This window comes from Kwoniella dendrophila, chromosome 4 (genome assembly GCF_036810415.1).
Source record: "Kwoniella dendrophila CBS 6074 chromosome 4, complete sequence".
Classification (NCBI taxonomy): Eukaryota; Fungi; Basidiomycota; class Tremellomycetes; order Tremellales; family Cryptococcaceae; genus Kwoniella; species Kwoniella dendrophila.
Window position 1 is genome coordinate 1309151 of NC_089479.1, and position 11432 is coordinate 1320582.

Sequence of the window (11432 nt, forward strand, 5' to 3'; positions counted from 1 at the left end):
TTTATCGCTTGATACGCATACGGCAATAACTTCAACGTGGAAACTTCCTGCCACCTGGATCAATTCGTTCACTCAACTGTTTCTTGCAATTTAAATATATCATTGTTCAGCGTTATTCTCAAGTCTTATCTACTCCCTTCATTGCCCTTTCCCATCTAATCAGTCTAATCCATCATGTGTGGTAAGTAAAGCTTTCGTACAACGCAACAAATGTAGCCTTATCTAACACAAGTAAATAGGAATCTTCGGTTATTGCTCTTTCCTCGTTGAGAAAGATAGAAAATACGTCTGTGATGTATTGTGTAATGGTCTCGCTCGTCTTGAATACCGAGGATACGATTCTGCTGGTGAGTTCATTATTCTCATCTCGATGAGGACGTGTAACTGATCGACTGCGGAATGGTTTTCAGGTATCGGAGTAGATGGAGATACACCAACTTCACCTTTAATTCTTTTCAAAACTGTTGGAAAGGTAGCTACACTTAGAAAAGATATTGAAGCTGCTACAGCTACTCCATCGCCTGCTCAAGGTGATGTTCAAGGTGATAAAATAGATATGAACAAGGTTTTCTTATCTCAAACTTCAATGGCTCATACAAGATGGGCAACTCACGGTGTACCTTCAAACACAAATTGTCATCCTCACGTTTCCGATACTCAAACTGAATTCAGTTTAGTCCACAGTGAGTAACGAAAGGCCAACCATTATGATTGTGCTAGAGCTACGCTGACGATTGTTACCAATTTAGACGGTATCATTACCAACTGTCAGTTACCACTTCGTTTATAATATGTATTCAACACTAATATTCCTGCTTTGTAGATAAAGAACTTAAATTAGTTCTCCTCAAACGAGGATACACTTTCCACACTGATACCGATACTGAAGCCGTAGCCGTACTCTGTAAATATGTATGGGATAGTCAACCACACAAAAGATTGAATTTCACCGAGCTCATCAAGACCGTGATCAAGGAACTCGTGAGTAGCATCTCTTCGTTTCGAAAACGTTACCTTATGATCTACGAAAGCGATTTATGCCTCTATCTAGTGACATAATGCTAAACACGGCCGATAAGATCATCGCTTACGGCTTGTGTGTCTGATTATAGGAAGGATCCTTCGCTTTTGTCTTCAAATCCACTCACTTCCCCGACGAAATTGTTGCCGCAAGAAGAGGTTCACCATTACTTATTGGTGTAAAGACAGATAGAAAATTGAAGGTCGACTTTGTAGATGTCGAATTACCTACCAACGAAGAAAGAGGTAAGCCATCGAACTGCGTCATCATGAGAAAAATAGCTGATCTCAGCTTATCCCCTTAGTTGACGGTGTCGATGCCGCTGGTCTTCTCGCAGTACCAAATTCTGTTGCTGATGGACACGGTGCTGCTGGTCCAAAACTTAGAAGATCCCAATCAAGAGCTTTCCTTTCTGAAGATGGCATGCCTCAACCAATCGAGTTCTTTGTCGCTTCCGATGCTAGCGCAGTCATCGAACACACCAAGAGAGTATTATACTTAGAGGATGACGATATCGCTCACATCGCTGAAGGAGAACTTCACATTCACCGACTCCGACGAGATGACACCGTTTCATCTGTTCGAGCCATTGAACATCTCGAAATCGAGCTCGCCGAGATTATGAAAGGACAATACGATCATTTCATGCAAAAAGAAATCTATGAACAACCCGAATCTGTTGTCAACACTATGAGAGGAAGAGTCAACTTCGATACCCGACAAGTTTTGTTAGGTGGTCTTAAAGCATATCTTCCAGTAATTAGGCGAGGACGAAGATTATTGTTTGTTGCTTGTGGTACTTCATATCACTCTTGTATCGCTGTACGAGGTGTATTTGAGGAACTTACCGACATTCCAGTTGCTGTGGAATTAGCTTCAGATTTCCTTGACAGAAGAACACCGGTATTCAGAGACGATGTCGCCATCTTTGTTTCTCAATCAGGTGAAACCGCTGATACTATCCTTGCTATGAGATACTGTCTTGAAAGAGGCGCTTTATGTTTAGGTGTAGTCAACACCGTCGGATCAACACTCTCGAGAGAAACCCATGCCGGTATCCACATCAACGCTGGACCTGAAATCGGTGTTGCTTCCACAAAAGCTTACACATCTCAATATGTTGCTTTAGTAATGATGGCCGTGCAATTATCAGATGATTCCATCCTTAAAACAGCTAGAAGACAGCAAATCATTGATGGTCTCCATGACATTCCTTCTCAAATTAGAAAAGTATTAGCTATGGACAAAGCTCTTCAAGAAATGGCTAAAACCATGTTGGCTAAAGAGAAGAGTTTGTTAATTATGGGTAGAGGTTATCAATGTAAGCTGTTTCTCACAAATATGCTATTAGACCACTAGCTGATATAATTCTATCCAGATGCTACTTGTTTGGAAGGTGCCTTGAAGATCAAAGAAGTCTCTTACATGCACTCAGAAGGTGTAAGTACAACTACCTAATTGCGTTATGATTCCCGCTCACAGAATCATTATGAACAGATCTTGGCAGGAGAATTGAAACATGGTCCTCTTGCATTAATCGATGAACATCTTCCGTAAGTGTTATATTTTCAGCTGTGTGCTTCCACTTAGGATAAGAATCCGTAGCTGATATCATGGATTCTAGTGTAATTTTCATCATGACTCGAGATTCTCTCTACCCCAAGGTCCAATCAGCTTTAGCTCAAGTAACAGCTAGAAAGGGTCGACCTAGTAAGTATAGATGGCAATAACGCATGATTCCAACTGACAATCAACCTCGCTTAGTTATCATTTGTAACGAAGACGATGACACCGTTTCCGATGCCGCCAAATGTATCCGAGTACCTCAGACCGTTGATTGTTTACAAGGTTTAATCAATGTCATTCCTCTTCAATTGTTATCTTACCGTAAGCTCAAGATCATCTGATCTGATTGCTGTTTTAGCTGATACATTCTTTCGCAGACTTGGCCGTGATGAACGGTGTTGATGTCGATTTCCCCAGAAACTTGGCCAAATCAGTCACAACTGAATAAACGCACTTTCACCTACGCGGTGAAGAAACGGAAATACAATCAATCCAAAAAGTAGAATGACCATCATATATTGTGCATAACGAACCATTAACATATATAACAATAAATATTTTCGAGTTTTCTTCTGTAGATTCATATCTTCTTCCTTTTTTAAATACCAAAGTATTCTGTTAGTACGGACTTTAGAACTAGTTGATCTTTTCCTTCTTTGATTATAGTTTATTTTCCTTCCATCAAAACCATAAACATGATTCCACGCATATATCATTTTCTTACTCAGTTTTGTTCCCTGCCATGTACATAATGAGCTTTTACATTCCATTCGATTGAAGAAATGATCTACATAGATCGACGAGAGATCGAATACAGGGTTCAAATCAGTTTGATTACCTTTTCGTCGTCTTACCTGAAATGTCGATTCCATAAAATTGAGGTTTAACATTTTAAGCGAGATAATAGGAATTGTTAACGGAGATGTGATGTAACTCCTTGCTTCCCCTTGCTCTCTCTTTTGGATGACGCGTAACAGACGGTCTTTTGTTGGTTGTCTGTGCTTCTTTTGTGTGTTTGAAGTTTGATGAAAGGATGTATAGATAATATAGGCAATAGGTGATGTCAACTATGCGCAGGACAGATAGAACTGAATTCTATGAATATTCTATTCTCATCATTGGATATAAATCACATATACATGTAGACTAGGTTTGGTTTATTGTCAATTGATACCTCACTCGGGTTATAACAACGCAAAATCCTACTAGAGCATTCACCTCCACTTCGGCGAACCACCTTCTCGTCGTTCTTGAACAGCAATAACTCGATAACCTGCTTTTTCTCCTTTGCAATTGGCTTATCAGAAAACCTCGTCAACCATTGACTATTCATTACGAGATGACAATTTCAGATCCACCTTCATCGGATTCAGTATCTGAAAAAGCGAATGAAGAAGGACCAAGCAACGAAGATAAACAAGCTTCGCCCACTCAAACAATTGTAGCTAAACCGGATATTGAATCAACACCTTCCGAAAACAAGAAACTTAAATTAACGCATGCAGACAATGAAAATTCGAATGAAAATCACTCTGAAAATGGTACTACGCCAGATGGAGACGTAGAAATGTTTTCACCTAGCATCTCAACAACTAAAGATGATTGTTCCTCGCCTATCGCCTCCTCCTCATTCCCTTCCTCCTCTTCCTCCTCTGCATTTGTCCAAGATACACTGCCTCCAGCTCAAAGGCTGAATGATGAAAATGAGGAAGATACATCAAATACGGTCCAGGCTGTACCTTTATCAGAAGAATTAGAGAAACAAGAAGAGTGGTGGGAATTAAAAATGACTTGGTCGGGAAAGGTCTTTGAATTGAAAGTTGGTGGTAATGATATGTACGTTGATTTATACTCCATAAAGGATGGTAACAATGTATATTGACGGTTATATCCATATTGGAATATTTATATAGGGTGTACGATTTTAGACATTCGATATCAACTTTAACAGGAGTTCCACCTGAAGGACAAAAATTGATTAATCTTTTACCTGGATCAAAAGGTAAATTATCGATAGAACATGATGCCAAAAGATTTGGTACTTTAGGTGTCAAGAAAAGTGCTAAATTTATTATGGTTGGTACAAGAGAAGAAGATAGATTTAAAGATAAAACTGGGGTTGGCAATCAGGTGAGTACACAATGATCTGATTATTTTCTTTAGAAAATTAGGAAATGCTCAAAATATGGTGTTGATATCCTTTCATGTTTGCGCACACAGGTAACAGACGATTTCGATGTTATCTATTCAAATAATGTGCAAGGTATTACACCTGCTGAAGATCCTAGAAATAAAAGGAAAATACGAGAAATTGTTGAAAAAATACCTATCACTGTGAGCGAGCATCTGGTCATTGACTTTTGAGTGATGAGTGTATTGCGCATAACGTTGATTTCTTTATCGCATATTTCACATAGGTCATGAATGAACCTAGAGAAGGAAAAAAGCTACTGGTATTAGATTTGGACTACAGTAAGTTCAGCATTTGAAGTTCAAGAGAGGGAAAGATGCTGATATTAAACAGCAATTGTCGATACCAAACCACTAATCAATGGTGCTTTACCCTCATCGGAATGCGCGAGACCAGGATTACATGAATTTCTCGAGCTGGTATATCCACACTATGACATTGTGATATGGTCACAAACACATTGGAGATGGCTAGAATCCAAACTCGTTGAACTGGATATGATTGGTGGATCGAGAAACTACAAAGTCTCGTTTGTTTCTGACAGGACATCCATGTTTCCAGTAAGTCAACGGTTCCAACAATTTCACCCAATGCATCAACAAGTTCGTACCCGTCTCAGTCATGCTGATAAGATGCTGCATATTGCCAGGTTTGGACGCAACGAAACGGCAAACCATACAAACACGAGTAAGCTTTCTCGTTGGCGACAAGCACTACACGGATCGACGTGCTGACTATGATTTCAGAGTCAAGCCTTTGGCATATTTCTGGGCATCTTTTCCACACTGGTCAGCTAAAAATGTAAGGCAGCTCTCCGATAAATTGTATGCGTTCACTGACAATCAATCGTACAGACGATACACATAGACGATTTATCCAGAAATTTTGCGTTGAATCCTGGGGAAGGTCTCAAAGTAGGTCTTTCTTGCCTACCTTCAAAGAAGATTTCGCGGATTGCGCTTTATCGCTTACACTGTTGCGTTACAATTCAGATAAGGGCATTCAACAAAGCTGGGCAACCGGAAGGACAAGCTGATAGAGAACTAATCAAATTAGGGAATTATGTGAGTTGCCATGTGGTTTCGAGCGAGTAATCACAGCCTCTCTACCAGTGAGGCTGGTGGATGTCGCTCCAACAAACGTAGAATCCTTTCCTGTTGATACATACTAGCAGCTAATCGTAGTGTATGGTCCCGTTCATTAGCTTGTCACAATCGCTAACGGCGTTGAAGACTTCACAACCTTGGATCATTCTGTAGGTACAGAATATCCTTGTCGTTATCGATGACCTGTGTCTGTGAGAAACCTGCTGATATTCTCCTTGTTCTCTGATATCAGAAATGGAAGAAGAAGAAAACAACCTAGGTTTTGGCCAACTCTGCCCATCAGTACATCGCCTTTTATGAAATAAGCATTTTTCGCTTCCCTTAGACAAGTATATACTACACACCTTTTACCATCCCTGTAACTTGAGCTCCATCCCTTCGTTGTGACTTGTACTTATTCCTTCCTCATTTCAATTGTCTGTAAACTCACTAATACACATATAGAATGTAGATAACTTGTGCCATACACCATCGATCGTAGCCTAAGAGAATACCATACTGTAACCTCGTTGCAGACACGTGGATGTTTTGGCTTTGTTGATTGATTTCTTTTCAGGGTTTCAGATTGTGTTTTAATTGCCGTAGTCAAGGTGGAGGTTGTCCAGTTTGAGGATTCAACTTTAGCTTTGATTATTTAGGTTATTTTGGTGTGTTTCACTTTACAGTATAATTTCACCAGCCTTATATTAGCCTAGCCTAGCCTTTATTTGTTTACTTCCATCCTTGACCTTCCCACGCGATATTTTGTTTTCCATATTCCGTTACCTTATTGAAAGGTATATGAAAACGTAAATTAGGGATGCTCGTCCATACAGTACATAGTCCAATGCTTGCTTGTGCTTGACTTGTGACTTTTTGAACAGCATGGACATAATTTGAATAGTCATTGATGTCTCATAATATATACATCATTGCGAACGGTTTTTTTCTTACTCTACGTCAGGGTCAAACATCATGTTCTGATCGGTAGATCGTAGCTTATGGACGCTTTTTTCTATTCTGCTTTGTAGATTTTGATAGTAGGTAAGAAATTGGTTGAATGATCTAATCCAACGTAATACACATACATCGCACATACACACATCAACCAGAAAACCAACAAAAATCAAAAACAACTTATACGTAAAAAATCGACACAAAAGATAGGGATGATCATCTAGAAAATAGTAGCATAGGTTTTCTCTTCTTCAGGTAAGTCTTCTTCTCACTTCATACAATTACTGTGGGAATGACCCATCCTTTTAAGCACTTGATCACAATCAAAGGATGTCAAAGATCTGATCTAGATGATGTTGATTCCATTTTAGCTCAATTTGATGGGATTTACGCATTCTTCGGTCACCATACTCCTATACTCTCTGATGGTACCTTCTTAACCACATCATAAAGACCCTTATACCAATACACACATTCAGACAAACTTTCCCTAAAAAAAAGATCGAATTGTTTATCTATCAACTTAACGACACTTGACTACTTGAAACGAGGAGATAACCAATTTATTTTATCTCTTTTCGACACAACATTTATTACTACCTTTAATTCTTCTTTTCAATCCTTTAGATATCATCACTTTAACTTCTCTGACCATTTAACCGATTTCGTCAATATTCTCTCCTTTATACTTTCATCCCCACTTGGGACAGCACAGCTTGTATCACCTTCTCTCGAATCTCCAACATACTACTGAGCAACGCTCGACTTTCAGAAACAGCTCAATCCTCTCAATTGAATAGGAATAAGTAGTTGAATCAACACTCATCCTTGCTTTCCATCAACAAAAATCCCAAAGATCATTGGACATAAGATAGCATTCTTATAGGCAATTTCGCATTAGTATCGCAAGATGAAGTTCTTTAGACCACTGTTAGTAGCTTTGGCACTTCCTCTCATATCCGCACAAGACTCTTCATCCCCTTCATCCTCTTCCTCCTCAGCATCTGGATCTATTTCAGCTTCAGCTACAAGATCATCTAATTCCACTTCCTCTTCATCCTCGACATCGCCTACACCTACATTGAACATAAGTACGATAACAACAACGTTAACTACATATCCAACTACAACGACTTTGTCAGAATCAATTCAACATGCTACAACATTAACTATGACATTTACAATTAATGCAACAAGTTATCAAAGTTTAAATCAATCTATCTGGCAAGGTAATTATACAAATGGTACAATACCTTTTAATGGCGAAAACAAACCTTGGGAAGAAGGCGACGGATTCTTACCTTTCCATGTCAAGATCGATCCTGCCTATGGTGTTTTGGGTGCTCTTTTGATAATCAGTGGTATACCAGTTGCTGTACTAGGTGGAAAGAATAGATGGTAAGCCATATGTCATGCCTCCTATCACATCCCAGTCTGTTTTCTTCGCCTACCTCCAATCTTTCTCGACCTCTTGCCCCTCGATTCTCCTCACTGATCGTCTCGTGCGAATCCACCAATCTGTCTGCTTGGCAAGATGGATGAGCGGATGGCATTTTACTGATGATCAATCTTCCGCGTTGTAGGTCCTCAAATGCAATAGCATCGGGATACGCTTTGATGCTATTCACTTTGGTTATGATCTTGAGATTTGGGTAAGTCAATCTGTCTCCACACAATCTCAATAGGTTCTACAGACAGAACGAGCTAATGTCGTTCTGTGTTTTTCCCATGAAGTGTACAACCGAATTTACAACCACCGTCACCCAATCCACCTTCGACGACCTTACGTGGATTATACCTGTTAGCCTGTATAATAACAGCATTCTTTGGTGGAGCATTGGGTATTTTCCTATATGCTTTTGCCAAATATTGGGTTTCAGCTATTGGTGGATTCACCTTTGGCTGGTTTTTGTTAGCCACCAGACAAGGCGGTTTGATCACTTCCGTTCTTGGTAGATGGAGCTTATTAGGTGGATTAGCAGTTGGTGGTCTAGTCGCTTCCTTGCCTAAACAAACGAACGAGTGGATGATGTTGATTTCTACCGCTTGGATTGGTGCTACTGCTTTCACCCTTGGTGTTGACTGTTATACTAGAGCTGGATTGAAAGAGGTAAGTTGGAGTATAAGCGATGGAATACGCATCAACTCTTTGACAGTAGTTGCTTACCAGCATTTTCGGTTCAAACAGTTCTACGTATACAATCTTGGCTTCCATGATCTTTTCCCTAAACTTTACACCTATAAATATCCTCTTACTCAAACTATGACAATTGAGTTGGGTATCCTTGCAGCCATGGTTGTTGTAAGTATCCAACTTCCCAATTCGCCCGTGAAGACTCATCGCTAATCGATGTTACGTCTTGACAGATTGGTGCTGCCATTCAATTTCGTGTCCTCAACATGCTCACCAAGCGATACAAAAAAATGCGGGAAGAAGAAGCAGCAAAGAAGGAAGCTGAAGAAATCGAACGAGCTGCCGAAAGGTTCAAGAATGTCGGAGCTGAGCTTAATGAATGGGAAGAAAAGCATGGCAACGCTAGTCCAACCTCTGGTCCTGGTTCAAGTGGTCCTACAGATCCATATGGCAGTCTTCACGGCTCCGCAATGAGAGCTACTAGAGATTCTATGGCTTTACCACAACTTGGCTTCGAATCTGATCGAGATCATCGTGCATCCAGTACACTTAGTCTATTACGAGATGGCGAACCTAAAGGAAGTTACGAGCCTATCGCAATGAGATCACCATCTTTAGCTGGTCCTGATACACCTATGAGTATGTTTGTAGGATTGGAGGAATTAAAATCTGGTGATCCAGGGCTTGAACCCAATTCACCTACATCATCTGATCCGGAACTTGAACAACAAATGAAATTACTTGCGGAAGTGAAAAAAGCCAGAGAAGATATCAGAGGTTCTTTAGATAGATTGAGATCAAATACACCTAATGGTTCGATCATGTCCAATGATTTACTTGGCAGAGGTACACCGACACCAACCCTTGGAACGACCAGCGATGCGAGAAATAGACATCTTTCAACCACTAGCTCTAAACTCTTGGATTATCCAGAAGTCAGGTCTGATTCATCAGCCGAACGTCGTGAAAGACATACCTCAACGACCAGTAGTCGATTACTTGAATATTCCACCCCTACTTCAGCTGCGCAACCTCAATCTGAATGGGAAAAATACTTGGCCGAACGTAAAGTCATCAGCCCTGCACCATCGGATCCTTCACAACAACAACAATCTTCAGGCTATTTGAATAGAACTTCAGCATATTCTAGTGTTCCCTTGAACATGGATGAGAGAAGAGAACGAACATCAAGTGTGTTAGAACCTAGGGTATCTGATTTTGGCCCTTCTGAACAATTGAGAAACAACGGTACTTACCCAACTGACAGACCAGTTGATAATATGCAAAGAACAAGAAGCGCAGATCCGAATAGACGTTCGACATATCATGACTACTTAGGCGGAAATGATACACAACAACTTGGTACACCAATCATAATTGGATCAGCTGCTGGCAATGATAGAAGCCGTGGTAATAACAGACAATCACAGCAATTGAATACTCCAAGAGCAATGACATACGATGAATTAGCAGAAAGACATAGAAAAAGAATATCAAAGTTACAAGATCCAGTTACATCGAAAATGAAAGAAGAAATTGAATTAGAAAAAGCCAAAGAAAAATGGGAAAAACAAAAATTAAGGGAAAAAGAAGAAATGAAAAGGAAAGAAAGAGAAAGATTCTATAAAGAACAAAATAATAATAACGAGCAGCCTAAGGGAAAAGGTAGAGAAGAAGGTATAAAACAAACTCAAGAATGGAGAAAAAGTGTTGTACTCTCACCACCACCTCAAGCTGTCACCACGGACTCTCAAAATCAATCAAGAGGTCAAAGACAGAATCAAAATGATCCAAAGAAAAGAGCGAGTAGACAATTTGCTAGTTGATAAATAACTACCAAATAGATACAAGTTTCAGAAACCTTTCTCTCTTTTCGTCAGATTGTATGGACTTTCACAACGATCCAATGGACACTCCTCTCATATTTTTACCTTGTTGTTATATAATTACCACACATTCGTTCCCTTTCCTTTTAATCAAAATTAACATACATATCGCATTCATATACATATTCAGTTCATTGATCGACATCAAATTATATGTCTTTTTCATTCACAACTTATCATTTGACATTGCATATTTTCTCATTATTGTTAATCCTTCTCCTTCATTTTGTGCATAACCATGAAAACATTAGACTTACATATACCTGGCATGAGCTTTTGTTCTGTTTATGGGGACCAGCATTTTATCGCCGTAGGCCTATATATCCTTAACCGCAGGGGAGGGTGAACTGCATCGCCAAGAATTAAGCTTACCTTCACGCGCCGCGTCAGGCACGTGCAAAACAGATACTTTTGATGCATGCATAGCTAGACAATTCACAGCAATATCATTAATATTACTCTTCATTGTCATAACGTCGCTCCTTTCACTATCAACAATAACCTCATCTTTGGACCGAGAACAGATGAAGGCTGAAAAGCTGAGATGATCCCAACAAATTAGATAATGTCGATCCGAGGAAAGTGAATTTTT

General features: G+C 39.7%; 3 protein-coding genes across 3 annotated transcripts; all 3 read left to right on the forward strand.

Annotated features, from left to right (window-relative positions):
* Positions 1–174: 174 nt before the first annotated feature.
* Positions 175–3035, forward strand: L201_003605 (glutamine-fructose-6-phosphate transaminase (isomerizing); the record flags this gene model as incomplete). Its single annotated transcript, XM_066219358.1, has 12 exons — positions 175–181; positions 240–347; positions 411–683; positions 750–767; positions 824–981; positions 1113–1266; positions 1326–2342; positions 2400–2461; positions 2519–2574; positions 2646–2731; positions 2786–2908; positions 2965–3035. The coding sequence occupies 12 exons, from the start codon at positions 175–177 to the stop codon at positions 3033–3035; spliced, it is 2133 nt and encodes a 710-aa protein (XP_066075455.1).
* Positions 3036–3926: 891 nt separating this feature from the next.
* On the forward strand, positions 3927–6143 carry L201_003606 (HAD hydrolase, family IIID; the record flags this gene model as incomplete). The annotated part of the gene is made up of 11 exons (XM_066219359.1): positions 3927–4423; positions 4501–4717; positions 4808–4921; positions 5005–5059; positions 5112–5338; positions 5428–5465; positions 5525–5579; positions 5633–5692; positions 5771–5842; positions 5983–6033; positions 6117–6143. 11 exons carry the CDS (start codon positions 3927–3929, stop codon positions 6141–6143), a joined length of 1413 nt encoding a protein of 470 aa, XP_066075456.1.
* Positions 6144–7730: 1587 nt separating this feature from the next.
* L201_003607 (uncharacterized protein) lies at positions 7731–10780 on the forward strand (the record flags this gene model as incomplete). The annotated part of the gene is made up of 5 exons (XM_066219360.1): positions 7731–8218; positions 8404–8472; positions 8555–8930; positions 9009–9122; positions 9188–10780. 5 exons carry the CDS (start codon positions 7731–7733, stop codon positions 10778–10780), a joined length of 2640 nt encoding a protein of 879 aa, XP_066075457.1.
* Positions 10781–11432: the final 652 nt, after the last annotated feature.